Source organism: Lathamus discolor, chromosome 1, assembly GCF_037157495.1.
Source record: "Lathamus discolor isolate bLatDis1 chromosome 1, bLatDis1.hap1, whole genome shotgun sequence".
Classification (NCBI taxonomy): Eukaryota; Metazoa; Chordata; class Aves; order Psittaciformes; family Psittacidae; genus Lathamus; species Lathamus discolor.
Window position 1 is genome coordinate 51215904 of NC_088884.1, and position 22800 is coordinate 51238703.

The 22800-nt window shown below is 41.6% G+C and overlaps 2 protein-coding genes across 8 annotated transcripts in view; one reads left to right on the forward strand and one right to left on the reverse strand.

Annotated features, from left to right (window-relative positions):
- Positions 1 to 22800, forward strand: part of SNRPF (small nuclear ribonucleoprotein polypeptide F) — a 273142-nt gene that overhangs the window by 133348 nt on the left and 116994 nt on the right. The window lies entirely within an intron of this gene.
- On the reverse strand, positions 743 to 22742 carry USP44 (ubiquitin specific peptidase 44). 7 transcript variants are annotated; one of them, XM_065670686.1, is made up of 7 exons: positions 22178 to 22244; positions 19955 to 20081; positions 15169 to 16683; positions 4079 to 4277; positions 3502 to 3610; positions 2518 to 2723; positions 743 to 2138 (listed from the first exon to the last, which is right to left on the reverse strand). In XM_065670686.1, the coding sequence occupies exons 3-7, from the start codon at positions 16669 to 16671 to the stop codon at positions 1939 to 1941; spliced, it is 2217 nt and encodes a 738-aa protein (XP_065526758.1). In that variant the 5' UTR covers positions 16672 to 16683; positions 19955 to 20081; positions 22178 to 22244; the 3' UTR covers positions 743 to 1938. The 7 variants fall into 7 exon arrangements, with proteins under 7 accessions (XP_065526758.1, XP_065526767.1, XP_065526751.1 ...); XM_065670695.1 differs by lacking the exon at positions 22178 to 22244 and adding an exon at positions 21925 to 21969; XM_065670679.1 differs by lacking the exons at positions 19955 to 20081; positions 22178 to 22244 and adding an exon at positions 22484 to 22742.

The window sequence follows — 22800 nt, forward strand, 5'->3', positions numbered from 1 at the left end:
CCCAGGACCAGAACTCTCAATCTGAGGGTTCCTTTCTCTTCCCTCCTCTTTTTCTACCCAAGAGAGCACTAATAGGAAGAAGCAGAATGTGCTTTTGCTAAGCTAATACTGTTTTTTACAGAAAGCCTCGAGACTTGGGAATGCTTGCTGCAGTGAGAGCAAGTGCAGGGGAAGAGTCCTCAGCACAGCCTAGGCAATCCTTCCAGAAAAGATGGCAGGATAAGATTCTTTTTAACTGGCTTGAGTATGTGCTTTAAAATCATGACTGAGGATAGTGAACTCACGCAAGTCCCAAGACAGACTCTTCCATTAATGCTTGAGTCTCTTAGAAACTCTATGTATCTGGTTGAGATGCTTTTGGGGAAAGAAAATGCATCAGAAGTCAGAAAGGTAATCAGCAAAACTCTTTCCCCCTTGCTTTCTCTTCCCCTCAACTACCTGTAAGTAGAAAGTGTTTAAACTACGGTATTTCCCCACCAGGAAGGACAGCAGAGAAGGAAAGTATCTGAAAGACTGCACAGCTGTAACCAAACTGTTTCGCACACCTAATTAGGATGAACACAAGGTGAAAAGTGTGCAATCAGAGGCCACCATGCTCTCACTGTAATAGGGCATCTTTCAGAAAGATAGATAGAAATGTTAAGTCAAATCAAACCAGTGCTGAATCAGTGACAGGTGACCCTGACCCACATTAGACAAAACAATAAGATTAATGTAGGAATCAATTCCCATGCACACATGGTTTTCTGTCCACATTGAGGCATTTTATTGAGGTATAAACTTTGCAGAAGATGAGGTAACAATTTGCATAGGACTTACACAAAATAACTTCACACTTCAAATTTACTTGGCATTAACTACTGTATGCGGAGGACTGATAATTCCTGCTTGTAAGAGTCTCCTCGATGCACAGCTGTGTTAATGCTAGTGGTAGGACCATGGAGAAGGCACAGCAGTTGTAGGTAATGAACCCAGTCAGATTGAAAATGCTTTTGTACACTGGTTACAGCTTCTTTTCATTGGTTTGAGTTAGAAGTGACTGAGACAGACAAGGCTTGCTACAGTTTAAAGTAACCTTGTCCAATGCTGAATGTTCTTGTAGCAGTGCCAGTGGGGTGGGTGAGTGTGGGTTTGTGTGTGTGTTTGGCCTTTTTTTTTTTTAGGAAAGCTTTATTGGAATAAAAATCCCCTTGTTGTCAAAGTAGTTCAAATTTGGCACTTGAGTTTTAAGTTGTCAGACTTCCTACGGCTAAAACATGGAAGTCTGGGTAAAGATACATTCTTGTGTTTTCAAGCATTTCTCTTAAATACTTACGTAAGTTCATGTTCTACTTCCTCAATTTCAGATTTTAAGAAATTCTATACACGTATTTTTAGAGTAGCTCCCCTGAAGCTTACCAAATATTTTCACTTTAGTCATGAAGCACAGGAAGTTTCCTATGAGAAGTTCAGTTACTATTTGATACGTAGAACATTCCTTCTTGGTGAATGTTAATATTCTAAGACCCAGCAGTAATTCCCGCAGACAGTAAGAATTGTGATATCATTAGAACTATACTATAAAATGTACACAAGCATATACAGAAAATTAACCAGCGAAACATCAGTTGCCCGTTGAAAGTCCTTTGCCTAAACCAATTCAAAAAGATTATCAAAATACAAAACCAGCTTTAAAAACCAGCCTGAGGTAAGAGTTATATGCAAATAGCAATCTTTTTCTTAAAAAAATAGCTGTATTGAAATTCTAGGTACTTAGATACTTACTGTCAATAAAAACTTTTACTAACAATTGTAAAGAGTACTTCAACTAATACAAAAGTATATAAACATTGTACACAGATCCAACGTAAAAAAAGTACAATGCTGTACTTCCATTTCATTTAAAAATATATAGTTAGGACAATTCAACCTTTTACCATACAGTTAACTGGCTTTGGATTAGCTGATACTGTTGACCATGGAACAGTCAGCTAATTCTGCGTGCTGCTGGCTTTCAGCTTTGCTAGGACACGGTGCTTTACCGTGTCCGTTTGCCTGAGTACGTCGTTGGCTGTAAAACAAAATGTAGGCTTGAGCCTTGCATACTTCTTCCATAGTGCACCTGTTGAGTTTCGAATCGTTGCAGTGTACCCAAAATCCTGCAGTGAAGAAATACACCAAAAAGTCATCAGGACACTGATTTCAAGTCACTGCATTTTATTTAATCATGAATTAGTGTTCGGTCCCATTTAACGAGTTGTGTACAAAGAGTACACTGTGTCAGTTGATCTAGTATATTTGCCTCTATGTTTTAAAAGCCCAGCTTAGCTTCCTCAGATTTACAAGAGAGTTTATAGCTGGAACACGTTTTAACAAGCCAACACAAAAATTTAACTGTTTTGGTCTACTGAACTGCAATTCTCATTCCAGGCACTTCAGCTACAAGCGGTTCCCTTTTGCTCTTGAGACAAGACAATCAGCTGAGCAGTTGAGAATTAGGAACACTCCTCCCACACTCATTTCACAGCTGGTCCCTACCTCCTTCTGAATTGTAGCAGTAGGCCGTGTAGTGCCCAGAGCCAAATCCTTTCCCGTGATGCATTACCACAGCAGACAAGTCATAGATAAAGCAGTCGGGCAGGAGGGACTTGAGGGATTCTCTGCAGCAGTAGGGCTTCATGTTCAGCATTTGATCAAAATTAACATGTACGCCAATCTTCTCACGATGATTGCGTCCTGACCACCTGCGAAGTTCAGCCAAATGAAAACTTACTTTTTTGTTAAAGAACACAGCATTCTGAATTATGCTTTAACAGAACAAGTGTCATCCTCACTGTTGTCTTTGTGCATTAAATCAATGCTAATTTGCATGCGTTTTCCCTAGGCCTCTTCTTTATCTCTAGTCCTTTTAAAATGTGTCTATTGCACCTACTGTTCTCATCTTCTGAAACATATGTCTTAAGATCTTGGTAATGGTGAGTGGGATGTACTTCCCATGTACCATATCTCACTGGTATTTCTCATTTGTTCTATCCCATTTTCAGTTTCCTTTGTATTCAGGACAGACTCTGTACTCCTGTGTGAACTACAGAGTGCACAGAGATAGATACAGTCTCCACTTCCTTACTCTCAGGCTAACGCATGAATGTATTTGGTTATATGAAGGTTATGTGAGACTTCCACTGAATACAGTCTCAGTTTGTACATTAGTGAATATGAGCATTTACGCTACCTGAAGATAACAGAGTTCACAGCAAGGTTAGTAGGTTTTGACTAAAAAGAAGGATGAAGTAATTTCAGTTTTAAAATAACAAATAGTTGTAATCTAAAAAGTCCATTTTCTACTTACAGTGTATCTTACTGAAGATTAAATTAAACAAGAAAAACAAGCTTCTAATAACTATTTCTCAACATACTAGTAAAGGGAACTGAAACTGATGCTGAAAAACATAAACCCCAAACAAGGGAAGAGCAGGACTGCATTGGTCAGTTTGCAGTGCTGTTTGTTGTGATACTACTTACCTAAACCGTTTAAGGTGTAATCTGAGAACCCGAGGTAGCCGACACACCATAAGCTGCTTCTGAGCTTCTGTGAGTATAACTGGTTTAGAAGAAAACTTCCTTCGTTTTGCTGAGACCAAACACACAGATACACAATACAAATCTTGATACCAGCCTTGTATTTCAATCTGAGGCTTATCCACCAAATTTGCACCGATCTAAATAGCTACGGTATGTGCCTCCTTAAAAAGGATACACTCAGAGCCATTTTGCAAGGATTGTTTTATGATACAAGTATAAAATACTTGTAGTCACTTAGGTTAGTCACCTTAATGCTCTTTGACTGGGAGTATCAGAATCCCCATTAGTGTGTGATCAGACTTTATCTAAGAGAAGCATCACGCTTCAGAACATCCTTTGAATAATTCCATCTTCTAGGTGATGAGTAATAGCTGTCAAGTGACCACACCAGGAACATGAGAAGTTTGTTTGCAACATACTTTTAAGACTCTCAGTATTTTCCTTCTGTAATAACTGTCACCTTACTTTGTATTTTACACATAGAACATATGCATGAGTACATACTGCCTTTACTCACTGTTGCACTGATCACATGCATATATCTTTCCTTCCAAAGCTTCTGTTTCTGTAAACTTGGCCAGCATTTCTGTCAGCAGACACGGGTACTGAGATGACATCTCCTTGCCGTTGCAGTGATACCTCTCAGGAAACTCCAGGGACAGGTCCCAGAAAGGTTCTACGGTATTTGATTTATTGTCACAGGTAAGGCATGTAACCTGTAAAACGATATTTCACCAGCTGCTCACTCGAAAACGTACTAAAAAGAAGTATTTTTCCCTAGAGGTAACTGATGCAACCAAAGAAAAAACAGTAATTTAACAAAAGAAATGACACACCTAATTTCTTTTCTCTGAAGATCATGTCCAATACTGTTATCACGAACAGGTAAGTGTTCTTATATTTGACTGAGAAACAAAAGCAGAGTCAAAATGGTCTGTCCAAGAGAAAGCAGCTGGTGGAGTCTTGCGAGTCTTTTCTCTTTTCCAACAAGAAACACTCCAAAAGGAACATTTACATGAGAAACTCTAGTTTAGGTTAATTAATAATAATAAAAAGAAGAATAAATAATTAAAAAAAGAAACCCAAACCAAAGCAAACAAAAAGAAACAGCTGGGGATTTTAAAGTCATATCCTTCTTACTTTGTAAGTCTTCCAGGGAAGCCTGGATTAGGAAGCACACTTCTTCAAATTAAAATTAACAGGTAAAAATAATTTATTTCTTCTTTCAGTAAGTGGATCCATCGTCACACTAGGGAAAGGACAAGCAGTAAGACAACATAAATAAAATGTCAAGAAGTGAAGTGAGTCAACCTGGAAAATGCAGGTAATAAAGCGGGGAACAATTAACTTATTATAACATTCAATAGTGAGGGAAATAGAAGAGCTGCTGCTTTTAACTAAAGCTGTAACTACAACATATTAGGTGTTGATTTGCGGTGCTGTCTTCTAAAAGCCAGCTCCAGCTGCTTCTAGAAGAGCATCCCATCATTTAAGTCTTCCTCCAAAGGGCCTTCACCCTTCCACGATTCATGTGGATGAGTAACTTCTGCTAACAGCTGAACCTGTGCAGCTGTGAATCTCCATTTAGACTGCACCAACAATAGCTCATAAAGGCTATAAAGAATTACTAGTAAATAACAAGCTTGTGTGTTTGAGGCTAAAATAACATTCACCTTGGTATGTGCAATACAACAAAGTACAACACAAACCTGAAGAGCAATTACCTGAATTTTCTACTGTTGACATATTTATTTGGCTTGTAAGCTGCACTTGACCAACTCAAGCAGCTCTAACCTCACTGCTCCAGAAAAGACACATTCCTAAAGTAAGCTGAAGTTTAATATGGCTCAGATAGGAATCTGAGACAGAACTTCCATCAGCATCCAGCATGCTGCCACCCTCTTTCCCAACAATTAAACTTTCCCACCAAAGGACTAAAGGAACACATACACCTGATATTTGCTAATACACAGGCTTAGTAATAAAGGAATGGAAATCCACGAGGTATCAAAACACTGTTATTTCACAGGCATGCCCTTATCTTGCTGTTCACCATAAATTCAGTGTATTCTCTTCAGTTAGGTTAGTTAGCTTACGCAACAGTGAAAATACACTCAGTTTTGTTCAAGAGCTCCTTCATTTTCCTCTGAAGGTTACCCTGCTTTGTCTGTTGTGTTTGTCATAATTATTTACATAGGGACAGATCTGTCACCTTGTGACACCTTCCTCCCTCTTGTGAGTCATTATTTAATGCATTCATTACTTACAACAGCTAATACACGATCTATACATTAGCTACTTAATGTGCAGGTGTATATTTGTGTACCAGTGCATGTGTTTAGCAGTGGAGTTAGGAAAGCTGATAGCTGCTTTAAGTTCTTAGAAGAAAATGCCACTGTGTTGTTCTTAGAAAACCAAATTCAAACTTACACGGCAGAAAAGAGGACAATCTTCTGTTTTAATTTACACCGACGGGAGCTTCTTTTGTAAGTGCTAACATCTGGCAGCATTTCAAAGCCACAAACTATTAGTAACTCAGGGCTGGAATCTGAACTTGGAGACAAAATGGTATGTTTGGCCACAGTTCAAGCTAACTCCAGCATAAACACAGAAATGACTAATAGATTTCTGCTGTACAAATGGGTGACTTTGTAGAGCCTGAAGTTTATTTAATTGACGAGTTACTTAAGAATTTGCTACACGTGAATGCACACTGAAGATTAACAGGCTCAGGATGAAGTACATACATGAACTCAGTACAGATAATTTTAACAAGTTCTTAGGTTTTAAATTTAGTGTGTAATTGTTAATAATCTAAGTTATTTTAAGATGCTCTCTCCCAATTGGTTACTAAGTATTATCCCAAAGAAAAAAAAAATAAAAAAATCAATCCAGCTTCTAAGTTTTGCCTTTCAGTAAAACAGGAAAGATAAACAGATGCTTCTCATCTCATCATTCAACTGTGAGCAAAGCTGATTTATGTTAACAAAATCCTGTCCTGATACAGAGTTGCACTTACTTCCTCAAATCAAAGACAGCCCTCTTCATGACTCTGCAGTGAAGTTACACTCTTAAGAGTCCTCAGATTTGTGTACTTGCCAACAGCCAAGTGACCTGATGTATTTGGATAAGGATACATCCAACCGTATCAGCCCTCTGCACAAAGTGCTCCTGTACACACACTCCATGGTAAGTGAGGGCTGGAACAAAGATTGCAAGTATTTTTCTTAGCCAGGCCTGAGCTTACAAGCTGGATTACTCAACAAATGGAAGGATCCCTACCCTTCTCTGGAATTCATCTGCACTGGCCTGTCCATCAAGACAGGCTTTACAATACTGCCATCACTTCTCTCTCTGTCCTAAATGAGATGAATTCCTTTATCCTGCACTCCACTACCATTCACACTGTGCAACCGAGATTTTCTTTTTTCATGAGAAGTACTGCAATGGTATAAACTGCTCAGAAATTGGTTGAGCAAGATGCAGGATTTTAATGAAAAACAAAACAAAAAACACCAAACATGAATGTAAAGGACTGGCAAAAACTTTCTGCATCTGTCCAATGTTACTTCTTATGGTGTGAGTATGCACGACAGTAACAGGGAAGCGAGTTTGCTCTAGCAGTCTGTTAGTGACATGTATCTCCTTATGACTATATTTTACAAATTCAGAGTTTGATTTCACCTCCCCACTGTATTCCACAATTGCTATTTTAAAAAGCCTTAATGCTGTAATTTCTAACAAAGCTAAATGAGAAGTTTTCATTAGAGCAAAGTTAAGTAAATTACTGGTTTTAGCCAGCCTGAAATCTCTACCGTATGTTCTGCCCTGACCACCCTCTCATGCCTTCAAACACGGGTACTATATACAATTGTTTGGTTAAAGCTCACTATTCAATCATGGGCCAAAGGCCAGACTGAAAAGAGCTGGATCAGATTGCTTGATTCAAGCTAAGCATGGAGGCCACTCAGACAAGCATCACTGCGCCCACAATAATTTGATGGACAGCCACTGCCCCAGATGGCATTCAGCTTAAATGCAGCCAAAGAAAATAGTTAACATATTGCTGCAGAAGAAGCCAGCTCCATTACTAACTGTTCTGCCTGTGTTTCCTGCACTTGCATGGAAGAAAAACAACTGTTACCACCTCTGCTCTAATTCCTGTTTGTTTCTCAAGAACAGTGAGGTGGTCAATCCTATTGCTGTGCTTTCACTACTGGCTAAGTTTTCACTATGACACATATATACAAACAGTAGCAATTTTTCCACAGCAAAGTAACCAAAGCAGAAGAGGATTTCTAGCATACTGCTATAACATGGAATTCCTCATGACAGTCCATACTGTATGTCTTCAGTTATTAAAAAAATACATTTTGTAGTGATGAGCATACAGCATCATCAAATGATCTCTATGTAACAGAGTAACATAACCACAGCGAACCACAGCCTGTGACTCAGTGGCCTCCTATAGATTAACTTAAAATGTCACCTTATTTTAGTTGGAAAGCAACTTGACAACCATTTTGTGGTTCAGGCCACACATAAAACCAGAGATTAATACTGGAATATAGCAATCGGTATACAGGTTGTGGATCGGTTTAAGTGCAAATCCTCCTATTTCCTACCCAAAGTTCTCATAGTTTTTAATAGTCTATCCAGTGGTAGACTTAATACCCAGTGCTGCACAAGTCACCCTCAGCATCCTCCCCCACACCGTAACTTAGAGCATACAACCTGCAACTGAAGGGCTTTATATAACCTAAAGATTGCACATTTCCTCTTCTCTCTGTCCTAAAATACACCAGCTGAGCAAGTAAATAGCGAAGACTTTCAAGGACAGGCACTGGCTTTTAAAACTTTACAGTACACATACTACATACATTGGTTAGAACCTACTTTACTCTCTGATCTTGGCATATTCATTTCTCTGAGCACTGCATACTGCTATTCTGCTGTGCTGAGCGAAACCAGGAGGAGGCATTTTGCAGATTCCATCTTAAACATGATCAGGAAGTAAACAAACCATTTGTGTTTTGCTTTGGGTTTGGTTTGTTTTTCATTATGCCCAGAGATATCAAAAGCTAGTTCTTACCTGGCATTGCTATAATAATGGTGGATTATTAGCCAAAAAAATCTCTCAGCCAAAGACAGAGGAGGAAATGGTAACTAATCACAACTTTGCTGTAGAGGAAACTGGCTAAATCAGCAAAGCCACTGCTCTTCACTTTCACTGCTATGTTCGGTGTTGCTGTAACAGAAATATAGAAAAAAAGCTCTACCTAAGGCACCACCTTCAAAAGCAGTGGAATCCTCACAGAGCCTTTAAAAAAACACCCCAAACAGTTTCTAAAGGGTTCCTTCACCACTCCATAAAGATGTTTAAACATCATTGTCTAGGTATTTCTTTGATCATTTACATCAAATTTTAACTTACTCAACAGCACTCTATATAAAGAAATCAGCAAGCACTTACCACTTCGCAATATGCAACATTAACTCTTTTCCTTTAATTAGGTACCTAAGCAGCTTTCACATAAATCCAGACAAACTTTATTTTTTCCACCTCCCTTATGGGGTCTTTTCTAGCCACAGAAAATACCAATTGCCCTTCTTCGGCTTGCCTTAAATTAGAAGCTATCCCTGACTAACCCATAAGACAGAGGGAGCTGTCTGATGATGTTACAAGACCGTTCATCTTTGGAAGGCCCTGGCAATGTCATGGCAATCAGGAGAGGATAGGAAGAAAGCAAGTGACACTTGTGTCTTCAAGGAGATGGATCTGGAGAGTTACAAGTGAATCTGCATCACCTTGATCTGTGAAAAGGCTGCTGGAGCAAAACCTGGAAACCATTTCCATACGTATTAAGAATAAGATGATGCCTGGGAACAGCCACCATGGGTTTACAATGGGAAAATTACTCTTGACCAACCTTATAGGCTTCTTCCTACAACATAACCAGTGGATGAACGGAAAACAGTGGGTGTTTATCTAAACATTCAGTGAGGCTTTCAGCACTGTATTGCATAACATCCTCACAGAAAAAATGAAGTGCAGGCTAGATAAATTGATGGCCAGGTGGACTGAAAACTAAGTAACCTGTCAGGTTCAGTGGGCTGTGGCCAGGGGCATGAAATGCCCAGCAACTAGTGGTGTACCCCAGGGCTCAATAATGGAGTCAATTCTTTTAAAACTCTCAACAAGACTGCAGCTGACACAAACCTAGGCAGTGTCTGATGCACCAGTGCCTCTTGCTGCCACACAAGGGAGCAGGACAAGCTGGGAAATGGGCCACCAGGAATCTCACGCAGCTCAACAGAGGGAAGCTCCACATCCTGCGCCTGGGCAGGAACAACCCCAGGCACCCGCACAGGCTGGGAAAGCCCTGGGGAACAACCTCACCATGAGCCAGCAACACTGCATCGGGCAGAGCATCCCCGCAGACAGAGGGAGGTGAGCACTTCCCTCTCCTCAGGGCTGGTGAGACACAGCTGAAGTGCTGGGCCCAAGTGCTGCAGTTCCCGTTACAAGATACAGACTTACTGGAGTGAGTCAGAGGGTCAGGAAGATGGTGAAAGGGCCTGGAGCATCTGACCTGTGAGGAAAAGCTGACAGAGCTGGGGCTGCTCAGACTGGAGAAGGGAAGCTCAGGGTGAATTTTATCCTTGTGTATGGACACCTGATGGGAGGAGTAAAGAAGACTGAACCAGGTACCCAGTGACAGGACAAGAGGAAACTGGCACAAACTGAAACACAGGAGGTTCTATTCAGGCAGAAGAAGAAGCTGGCTTTACTGTGAGGATGGTCTAGCAGTGACACAGGCTGTCAACAGAGGTTGCGGTGTCCCCACCCTTGGTGCTATTGGAGACCTGAGTGGCTGTTGTGGCTGTCCCTGTTTTAAGCAGAGTTGGACAAGATGATATCTTGAGGCCCTTTCCAACCTCAAGAAATCCATGTGGGTGTGCATGTGTGTATGTGCACGTGCACAAGTGTATGTGAACCTAATTGTCAGGAAGTCATCATTAAAATGACAAATGAAAGCCAAGCAATTGAGGAAAGACAAACAATGTCTGGTAACAAAAGAGTTTTCTGAAGTAGTAATTTGCTCTTCAGCAACTATTTTAACAATTTATTTTGTTATTATAAGGTTCATTATACCTTTACATCTCTTAACACACAAAATTCAGAATACTAAGAAATTCAATAATATCAGTTTTATTTTAGCATTATTTAAGAGTAGGTAAAAATATTCGGAATCATCCTGTCTGGCTTACAGAAAAGTAGTTTATTCCTGCCATATGTCATGGCAAGAGGCCTATCTTGATCTTTAGGAAGTTTTTAAGGCTTCACCAACACAGTGGTAGAAATTTTATGAAGGCAGCGTCCAAAAAGCATGAGATAAATGAAACACCCATTGTCTCTTTTCTGTAGTAATTACCACTTCTTAGTTCTAGAAAGCTTCATTCTATATGGGTTGAACTGGGGGACAGTTACATTGGGCCGTTCTTCAGGGACGTATATGTGCTATACTCTGATGCCATGAGTGTCTCCAAATCAGCCATATGAGAAATACATTTCTATTTTTTCACCATTTTTTGACATCTTGATTGACTCTTTGTGAATACTAAAATCTTCAAAAATACCATCTAAAATGGCCCTCTTAACTTCCAAGCTGCCAAAACCTGCATAAGTCAATGTTTTCCAAAGGGTAAACTAGTTAAAAAGCTGAAATTCAAGAAGCAAAAGCTGAGATTCAAGAGGCAAAAGTTGTGTCTACACTTTTTTTTTTGTCTACAAGATTTTACCATCATTCAGTATCAGCAAATTTCCTAGATCTGCTAGGCTATCTTCCAACATCAGCTAGATTGTCTAGATCACCTTTCACAAACACTGCATGATAGTTTCCCTGTCTTATTCCCTTCTCCCCTCCCACCCCGACCTACAAGCCATCCAAACATAAATTCTAATACTGGTTTAACTACACATGCCAGAGTTTTTGCTAGTATGATTTCTGTAGACATGAGGAACCCAGTTTTCCCAAAGCAGTGCTGAAAACATACATTTACTTTGGAAGCTAAAATCTGCTATTCCAATTTCTGCATTTTCAAAAATGTACCTGCCCAATTCCTTGCTTAATGTGGACAAAGTCTGAAATAAATACTTAAAAAATTGTTGTATACTGTGCTATTTAGCTGGGACCATTTAAAAATCACAAGCCAAAACCTTCTAGAGAGAAATGGTAGCTAACCTACTGGAGCTCTTGAAGCGTACTTCAAAGATCAGTATGGGTCAGTTTACCACCGGCACATAACTTCACAGTGCAGTGTTTTGTCCTTTCCCATTGAAGGACTGAGGACAGATGACAATGGATACCTTCCACAAGAGTACAGGCACTGAGAGATTGAAAATAACTGGGATTTCAACAGACATATTTTGCACCTTCTTACAATTCCAGAGAGGTTGAGAGGACCAAGGTTTAGAAGATATAGACTCCTTTGCCCAGGAAGTGCTATAGCACAACTTTCTCCAGGCAGTCACTGAAGGAAAACTACAATGTGAAAAGGAAGTAATAGAAGGGAAGGAGTTTGTAGCTACATATCCTCTTCTTTACCTGCCTTAGAAGTACTGAGCGTTTAAGTTTCACAGTTTGTACTGCACCGTAAAAAGCTGTAATCATATAAATTATATTGGAGTACATATATAATAATGAAACTTTTAGAAGTCAAGAGGCAATCCACTCATGCTATTCCTGGCATGACTCATTATCTAGTCTGGTATTCCATAAAATAGTAACAGATTTCAAGTAGTAGATGAGGAAGGCTTACTTTAAATTAGCTGAGAACATAACAAAACAAAACCAACACATATAAAATAAACAACTGTTTTGATATCACCTAGCTGTCTAAAAATAATCTGCAGAAGATTCTCGCACACCCAATTTTCACCTTTCTTAATTTTTTATCCTAAATTCAGTTAACGTTGAACCAGCAGGCATTTAAAAAAGTAACAAACTGATGGCAACTTCAGGATTATGACTTCCCTTCAAGTTCAATGCATAGCTAGAAACAAGCTAAATGTTTGATTGTACATGTGAAAGTAATGTGAAACGTAGGTAAACATAGAGCTTATCTGCATTGTAAGTGATCCTGTGTGTACTCTACCAAGAGCAGTTAACAGTATTCCTGAGGTTTGAAGGTCAAGAGGACTGACTTCATTGCACTTGTATCTTACTGAATCAAGCATCTACAACTGACATTTTCAGTACAAAGGCACAGTATCATAACTTTTTTAGTGATTCCAAAACAAAAGGCAACTGCTCACAGAAGCAATCTTCTCCATTCCCCTTCTTCACTGAATTAAAGATGTAGCTCATTAAACACTCCAGCCTAAAATCCCACCCTGTTTTAATAAATGTTTTAAATAAATAGCTCCAACTATCTTCTACAGAGAAACTAATACTGTTACAGCTCGTAGGTAGATAAATTAAGCCTACAAAGGAAAAGTGTACATTCCTTTATTTTAAAAGCCAACATTGTCAAAGCCATGATGACACAGCAAGAAGTCTTTCATATTTTTAATTCAGTCCTGCATGCATGTTTTCTTGCTTTTTTAAATTTCATTATCGCAGTTTGTGCCAGTTGTGACAAATACCTAGCAAAATCATGATGCAGCAGTCTTATGGAGGAAAGTAATTGCCTAATACAGTTTTTAAAGCTCATCCTTTCATGTGCGACGAATACCAGGCACTGTGATCATTAAGATAACCTGAATACATTTTATCAAGGAGGAAATTTACATCTTCAGGGGTTACCATTTGTTTTTATTACTTATCATGTTCAAAAGTGCTAGTGAAGACTAAACGGAAACAAAAGTGGCAAAAGACAAAGGGAACATTAGGAGGTACTGTTGGACACTGTCTTTGGGAACTGCCTACTGAGCCAGGGAGAAATTATTACAGATAACCTCAATACTCTTTTCCTTGCTCCTCTCACTTGAGACATTCTGAAGTTCATTAAGGCTTTATTTTGCACACAGACACTGACCAGCTGCAGAAGAGTTGTGTGTGGTAGTCACAGAAATCACAGGACAGCTCAAAACTGTTTAATTCCCTTTCAGTCTTACTTGATGACACTTGAGTGAATTCTCACCACTCCCCTCCCTAGTTTCAGGAAAGTGGGAAGGTTTCTAGTCCCAAGCCTCTTCACACAACAAAGCTAAAAACATGTGAAAGAAGTGGTACTACTGAAATAATGCTTGTGTCTTCAAAGCCTTGAAAATTCTTCCAAAAAATTAATCCTGTAAGGCTTGAAATGCAACCAAAGCTTGTCAATATATTTAAGCAATTATTTTGTTTTACTAACAAAGTTACTCTTCTGGAGAGGAACGCGATTTTCAAATAGAAAGCTTTAGTAATATACTAGACACTGCTATCAGATCAACCCTGATACAAGATATGTTAACTACCCTGAGGAAAGGAAGCACGCCAACAGAAATGCTCTTACACTGGGCCAAATGCAAGTTAGAAGATGATCTGATTTTAGTAGCAGATACAACAGTTTTGACTAGTTACACAAAACCCAGCATGACCTAAAGTTTACAGACATCTTGGCAATAAACAATCTTACCTTAGTCAAAAAATACTTGGATTTCTAGCCTCACATACTAAACCATGAAACCATCAAATAGTCACAACAATGAGAACATCCACCTTTTTGTTAATTTGTGTTAAACCTCTTCTCCTTTACACAAGGTATCCATCGAATGCTTCTGCACTCCCTGTGTAATATGTGCATGCACACTGAAGATAATTCCTTGGGGGCAAGACTCTCTCAACCTCAGTTTCTGCTGCACTGCAACTAGTTTTTAGATTAATTCAACAGAAAGCAGCATTTGTTTCCTCAGACCATTCTCAGACATTTGTACATGCACAGCTGGGACATGCATAATTGTAAGTGGACACACCAAAGTACTTAACAGGAAGCCAAGAAGAAGAGAACAACAACAACAAAAAAAAAAAAGAGTAGCTGGGCAGTAAAATTGAAAGCAACCATTGCCTGCCCCCCCCAAATTTGGTTCCTGTGTTGACAGAGCCTTCTGAATCTTTGTGTTCTAACAGAAAGAAGCATTAGTTTTCCCATTATGACATGCAAGTACTCTATAATAATGAATCTCAAATTCGTGAAATAATACCCTGCTTGGCATTCATTACCTAATCTGTTTCCACTTAAATCAAGATTAATATTAATAGTTTTCTTAACACCTTTTATCTAGTATTACTAGAGTGATAAACCAGATACTTAAAACTGTAACTTCATTCCTAGCAGTGAGTTGGTGATTCACAGCAAAGCCTGGTATTTCTCAGTAGTTGCAAAGGTGTGCTTTAAAATAGCAAATTTAACACTTTTATGCTTATCAGATGATTCTTCTACTGAAGTTGTAGGAGTACCCAGAGGACCTTCCTACTGAAATTGCATGTATTATATCCTCCTCATCCTTCCTCGTACTTACAAATGTATTAACCATTGAAGTATGCCCATCAGTGACCAGTGTAAATCTGTAATGGCAAATCATTACACACCTTAAAAAATAAAATAACTCAAAAAACATACCTGACTTAACAGCTGTCCATGAAAAACGTTGTTAACCACATTCAAAACCTGTTTTATAAGTTTTCTTTGAGAAGCAGGGATGAGAGCTGGGTATCTGGTCCCCGTAGTCTCCAGTTCCTGCTGCACTTTATCCAAAAGTTCACAAAGAAATTCCTGAGCATCTTGTTGAGCATATCCTCTGAAGGCTGGAATTAGTCTCCACACAGAATGAAGCATGGCAAAAGGAGACACCAGTGCCCACTTGCCAGACCACATAACTTGGAACAGAGTATGCAGCTCATGACAGAGAGAAATATGCTTTGAACTGGGCTCCCTGCGCTGAATAAGTTCCATATTTCTAGTTTTTGATGCTCCTCCACTTAATCCAGAGGATAAACTAGGCTTCCTCACAGAAGATGATCCCTTTATTTTCTCTTGGTTCCCATTCACATGTAATGCTGAGGCAGCTATTGACAGGTGTTTAGTTGAAGATCTGGTTTTGCCATTGGTTGCTGTTGCCAGCAGTTCCTGAGTTTGGTTGAGATCAAGCTTTAAAAAGCATTCTCGAAAAATAAGTAAGTGACTTAATACCTGCAGGATAGAATTCATATAGCAAGTATTGCCCAGGTTTCTCAGTCCTGTTACCCCTGGAGTCACCGTAGGCCTTCGTTTCATTGGAGAGTCACTTGTTTTATTCAATCTTACTTCATCTGAGGTATAGGTTTCTTTCAACTCTGCCGCAGATTTTGCTTTCTGTGATGTTTTTTGCAGGCAGGGCGCTGATTTTGAGGACATTCTAATCTGATTTTGTAAACGACTGCTCTTTCTTGGGGGCATCTTTTCCATCTCTGCTTTCAACTCACGCTTCCGTTCTTGTCTTCTCTTCCTAGCATTCTCCCTTCTTTCCTCTTCTTCCTCCAGTTGCCTTTCCTCTTCCAAAATCTTTTTTCCAGTAGGTGTCACCTCAAGCCAGGATCTGAATACTTTCCCCAGGAGTGCACGCCGTCGGTGCCAAAGAGCTGTGAACATACGATCTTCATTACGAAGCAAGGCTTGGGCACCACCATGTGAAAGGTAAGAATCATCACTTGTACCCATAGAACGCAAAGTCCTCCCACTTCGAGTAGTGCACTCATAGTTCTGACTCTTGATTGCACTTAATGTACTTCGCAACAGTTTTAAATCACCGGTTGCATTATCATTAAGAACATAATCATCGCAGAGATAACAGAAAACGTACAGCTCATTGACTTCCAATGCCACCGGGTGACTGCTCTCCTGAAAGTGCTTTAGTGCATGTTCTTCAATATATCTTCCACACGCCACATGTGAGCAGCTGAGGCACGCCCAGATAGATTCGGTAGTATTGCAGTCCACACAATGCCATTTCTGAGGATTGAGAATGGAGTGATCTTGGGCCAGTCGCAGACGTCCTATGTGCTTACACTTATCCATTGTTAAAACTGAAACTGCAGAGATACGCTGGCAAAACACATCATCCAAACTATTTCTTGTCCATGGCATTTCAATCTGCAACTAAAATATATATATATATAAATTGCAGTTCTTAAACACAACTGTATCACTTCTACATTGTCAGTATATCAAACTTAGACCTGAGGTTAAGATGATTGCCATCCAACTGAATCCCACCAAATACATAAAGACAGCCAGTTCTGTATAGCCACAATCAACATCATCAACAGCATTTCAACATTCATACTAAACGGTCTTCGTACCACTGCTTATACTGCCAGGAACTCTGGCTTGAGACTGAGCATACTAGCTACATTTTAGATTAGGCCTGCTTTTTCAAAGGAGTACTGATTTAGTTAAAGACACTGTTACAGAGTCTGGATACAAACACAGCTGAAAATGGCACAGTTGGTCCAGAGAACCTGTGGATGGCTCAGCCTGGAAGCGTTAGGAGGATGGGGCCTTTGAGCAACCTGGTCTAGCGGAAGGTGCTCCAACCCCCCACTGCAGAGGGCGGTTGCAACTAGATGATCTTTTAACATCCTTTCCAACCCAAACCATTCTATGATTCTAAAATGTTCCTATTAATTCTATCCCTAAGCATACAGGTGCATAAGTGCAAAGTTCAGTTAAATTTATTATGTTTACACAGTGCCAACAGTTCAGACAAATGATGCTTTATTACAACGCAAACCCTTAATTAAACCACACCTTTAATTAAATCACTGCACCTTTGTGCTCAGACAAGCCCATTATACCAGTGTGCTTTCTACAATGACATATCATCAGTAAGTACATTTTAACATGTCATCTTAACACCTCTGAAAGAGTGACCTGGAAAAGCAGAACTTGATTTCCTCATAAAGACAGAAATTCCATTAGATATCATACCTCAGTTGCTGCAAACTTTCTAAAAACCTGCATTTTGAAGAGATCTTTCTAATCCATGTCTCAAAAAAATAATCAAAAAATTTGGCTAGCGATGGCTTACATCCTTTAATAAGGTTATGTGGTAGCATTTATTTGTTCAAAGCTTCAGTATTTGCTTTCTCCTATAAGGTGCATTTACCTAAACAAAGAGGCAGGCTCTGACTAAAAAAAATTAAAGAGACAGTGATTCATTCTTTCTTTATGTTTTACCATCTTTCTACTACCTCTAGTTGAGAGATACTATCTCGAGAAAAATGATGTGTCAGGAAGTGATTATGTTTGATGTGGGGTGTTTGCACCCAGGATGTCACTGACTAGAAGGGCTAAATAGCACAGAGCAGCAGTATTGTTATGCGCAGGACTTGCCAGATGAAACAGTTAATTCATCTGGAGAGTAGCAAGGGTTTGTCAAATGTCCATGCTATGCCAAGAGACAAGTTACACCGTTACAAATGCATGCATACTGTAGACCTGGCCCAGGCTGTACAATATCAAGGTCCAGGATTCTAGGTTTTACAGAGAAGTAAATGATGCTACAAAAATACTGAGTGACTTAGACAACTCTGAATAGAGCCCAAAAAATTCTATTCCCGCTACTAACCTTAAATATGCTAATATTGCTCAATTTGTACTGTTCTGAAATACACAATAGGTTACTCAATTTAGAACAGATGTCAACGTTAGAATAAGCATTAGCTTGAGGAAACCTTACTATACAATGACAAAACACCACTAAGGGAGGAAAATGGGTAAAAAGTTGCAGCTGGATATGAAAGGAGTTTTAATTTTCATCTGGTACTTGGATAAATGCTGTAGTTAAAAGATTCAACCAAGAAAATAGGTTTGTTTGGTTAACTGGCCCACAGCTACTGCCATATTAACATGTTACAATACAGATATCAGCATAAGAGCTGTAATAACTCTAAGCACATAATCAGCATCCAGCATTGTATGTGTTGTGTAGGTCTTATTCTATGATACAGAAAAGGTTGTGTCAGCTGTAGTGAAACTAATAAAGTATACACAGTTTTACATGCCTGTATTAATCATTCTCATTCAACTTACTTAAGAGCTGTCTCTAGCCCATGCTCGCTGCACTGAAGAATTTCAAGCACCATGACCTCTGGGTACCCATTCAGCAACTCCCAGACTAAGTACCAGCCATAGCGTATTATGGGAGGTCGAGATCCCTTGGGTGTTATGGTCAAGAGATGACAAAAATAATGGCTTGCTGAACTTTTTCAGCTTGCTAGCATCCATAACATTCACTCCTCCTGATAGGCAGTATTTTTATAGTTTGCTTTTTATTCTGTCTTTATAAATGAGACCACTAGTGCTATCCCATGTCTTCTCTTAGTCTGACAACCCGTTTCCCCTAAAAAGAAAGCTCAAAGCTGAGCTTTTATAAAACTGATAAAATTCACATAAATTTCAAGAGGCGAGCTATGTATGTTAATTCCTCCTGGACTATTCAAGAACCTATGTAAAGTTTGCTGCAAGAATTAAGTTTGTTAGACAGGATTTTAAGAGACAAGACTCATCTTTCTGGGTTTGGGCTAACAGGTATAGATTCTCCTGCATAACATATTAGTAACGGTCCTTGCCAGCAGGCCAGAGAAGAACACTAAAACCTGCCTTCTCACAGGGCTGTCACACACAGCAATGGTCAGTCAGAGGGGTCTGTCAGGTTGACCCTTTCTGATTTTGTTAGTGCCACCGTGTAAACACTGTGCCTTATTTTTCCTTCCTTTTAATATTATATGGTCAGAAAATCTCGCTTTCTCTATTTTAAAGATGTTATCAAGAGTGAAACTACTGACACGCCTCAATGTAAGCAGATACCGGACTGAGGACAAAAGCAGACTGCTGATTTCAGGACGACCACTGTGTAAACCAGGGTTGCACAATCAAGCTCTTCATGCAAAAGCAACACGATTCTACGAAAGCGCAAGATCAGCGCCTTGAAGAGAAAACCCTAAAACCCCAGCTCCCCCACCAGCAACCAAGCCAGCATGACATTTTCCCACCTACATAGATGTGTGGAGAAAGGAGACAGGGTGGAAGGGGGAGGGGGAGGAAACATCTTGGCAGGGGAGAAGGCTTTCTTTGAAGAAAATGTGAGGAAATCAAAATGCAGAGTTTGGTCAAAAAGATATATATCTGAAAAGACTGAGAAAAAAGCTAAAAGTACAAAACTGAGACCAAGAAAACTTCAGCTGAATGTCAAGCAGCACACTGACAGCATGAATATTTTAAGAGGTGGAGCACCAAGACTACAGCAAGGCACAAAATTTAGAAACTTTACCTCTGAACTAAGACTTGGCAAGACAGTATAGCTTGGGGAAATAACAGGAGTGAAATGACAGACAACGGTGAAAGAAACATAAAAAATACTGCATACTCATTTTTATGTCTAGTAGAAAGTAGCAGCTGGAATAAAATAGTACAAGCAGATACTCCAAAAACGTTAAAATCCCATAAAGTTATTCAGCGCTAGTTTCTGCATTCTTCTCTTCCAAGGTTCAGTTCTGTGCACACACACAAAGAAACAGTGAATTAGTTGACCAGCACATCAGAGATCAAGCCCCTCTGTGTTCTCAGCACAGACCTGAGCTGAAGTAGTAAGCAAAATAACAAGTACTAACATACAGAATAGCACTACTTAAAGCATTAAGTTGTCTGGGAAAACAGATATACAAAAGTCTTTTCTTGTGCCAAAGTTTCACAAGCTAGAAATAAAGATATAAGGAATAGGATTTTTTTTCCCATTGAACCATATTTCAACCTTATCGATGTGCTTGTTTCCTTAGTTTCGCTAAAGAATGGCTGGCAAAATGTACATTTTGGGATAACTCATGAGCTGAAAAAGTACTCGATGTCAAAACCTAACAACTTAGAAGCCAAGAAAATAGATGGGTTTTCTTGCATTTGTGTTCCATGTAAACAAGAAATTAAGATTCATCGTCACAGCTGATAAATTTTAAAACTGTAACTCTAAACATAAACAAAAGGAAATCTTTTCCCCTTAAGTCACTACTTCCGTAATTAATTACTTGGCACGTAAGTGAAAAACCAGGCTATCTCAAGCGTTAGACTAGAAATGCAGTACACAGTTTTACTAATATACATACACACCCACGTGTGTGCTTTTGTGTCCCATTAACGTTCTGGCTTTTACATCAGTTGACAGTTTACCAACTGATTTTCACCAGGTCCAGAGTACCCATTTAATGGCTAAAAAAATAGATATCGTGGCACTTGAACACCTAAACGTTTAAGACAACAAGTATGGTAACCAGAAGGCAGATGTACTGCTTTACTGCAGTATTTTCCTTTTGATTTTTTCCTAAAGAAAACAACCCAACAAAACACTGATGTGGAAACTCCCAAGTCCTGCAGGCACAACAGCGAGACTTAAAAATCAAAGCAGCGCTTCAAAAGGAAAGTTTGTAAATTATTTCCGATTTTTAACAAAGCAGCCTCCCAGCCTCCTTTCTCTGGAGCCGTACTGAGCCTTATTTAACTTTTTTCCTCTTTTTTTTTTTTATGTCGACTAAGGAACATTTATGCAGGATGCTGCCTAGGTGTAGCACTTAACAGCAGACACCGGTACGGCACTACACTCAATGTCTCTTACAGCGAACAACCGCGCATTTCCTGCAGTGGAGAATTCAAGGTAAACAAACAGTTCAGACTGAAGCACTTTCACAAGGGCATGAAAAACACAGCATTTCTTGTTAGCCGGGATTCACACTGCACGGTTCTTCCCATTTAGAAAAGCAGGCACCTCTGACCACTCTGACGGCTCCTCGGACAACGCCTGGCTCCTGTGCCGAGAGCCCTGACAAGCAAAGTCGCTCCAGCCAAGTTGGCCCGCGGCTGGATGCAGGACTACAGGCGCGCCCACAACGGCTTCGGTAGGACGGTCCGGCGTTCCCCACCACCCCGCGACATGGCGCGGCTCTTCGCCTCGACAAGGGGCACTCCGGCCACCCGAGCGGCTCACCGCCACCCTCGCCTTCTCCCACTCCTCCGCGCGATGTCCCTCATCGCGACGCCCCTCCGAGCGCTCCGGGACGGGTGAGGGGCCCGAGCACCGCGCAGGCGATCCCCGTCCGCCACACCGCGAGCGCGACGGGACGCCTCCTCAACCGGCGGTGCCTCACCGGAGCCGCTGGGAGGGGTACGGCTCCCTCGCTCCCGCCCCGGCTCGCCCCCGCGGCAGCAAGCGCCCACTCCTGCGGTGCCCCTCCGCGGTCTCGGCGCTGCCGCCGCCGGGCACCTGCCCCGCGGGGCTCCCGCCGGCGGCTCCGGCCGCTGGAGCGCCCGCAGAGCCCTCATCCCGCTCCCGCCGGCCGCCCCCGCACGCACCCGTCACCCGCCGCTGCCGCCATCTTGGGCGCCCCGAGCCGCAGCCTCCTCGGAGCGGCCCCTCGGCGACGTCAGCGCCGCGCGGCGGCCGCCACCCCTCTGCGCACCCCCCCCCCCGCGCCGCGTCCCGGCCCGGCCCGGCCCGGCCGGGGGAGCCCCGCGCCCGCCTGCCCTCGGGCACCGCGGCCGGGACCCCCCCAGCCTCGGGCACCCCCCGCGGTAGCCCCGGGCCGTGCCGCCGCCCCGCACCCACCTGCCGCGCGCGGGGCGGGCAGCGCCGATGGCCATGTGCCGGCGGCGGGTCTGTCACCGGATTTGTAGCGGCAACCGAAGTCCTTCCCACGTCTCCTCCCACCTCCCCCGCCCGCCGCCGGGCAGAGCGGGCCGGTCCTGCGGGGCCGGGCGCAGGAAGGCGGGCGGGGAGCGCAGGGGCGGCTGCCCCGGCTGTCGGGGCTTAGGCCGGCCGGCGCTGGGAGCCCGTGTCCGAGGCACCGCGGTGCTGGCGCTGCCCGCGGCCTGTGCCCGTAGGACACCTGTTTTCTCTGAGGCGCGTCCGTACCCAGCAGGAAAGAGGAGCGGTCTCCGGAGCCCCCTCGGCGGGTTTTCTTACTTTCCTTCCTACATTTCACTCGTGCTTTGCCCTTGGTGGCATCGCCCTTGTTTGGCCGGGGAATGACCTCTGTTTGCATTTCGCCACGCAGGCTAAGCGCAGCTGGCACCTCTGGTCCCGACCTCGCCGCAGCTCGGGGTCTGCCTGCCAAGGCGCACGGTCGAACACGCTGCAGTGTGTTCACTCAGTGGTGAAACTCCTCCGCATCTCTGTGTGCGCGTTGTTTGTGGAGACTTCTGCAAGGCAGCTCGCGCGAAAATAAAAGT

Excerpts from the sequence above, each read along its gene's own strand:
- USP44 (XM_065670679.1), bottom strand. The coding sequence starts at position 16,671 with ATGCCATGGACAAGAAATAGTTTGGATGATGTGTTTTGCCAGCGTATC. Across the intron at positions 3,611-4,078 it reads TGCATGTGATCAGTGCAACA|CAAAACGAAGGAAGTTTTCT; the intron begins GTGAGTAAAGGC and ends GTTTGGTCTCAG. Across the intron at positions 2,724-3,501 it reads TTACACCTTAAACGGTTTAG|GTGGTCAGGACGCAATCATC; the intron begins GTAAGTAGTATC and ends TGAACTTCGCAG.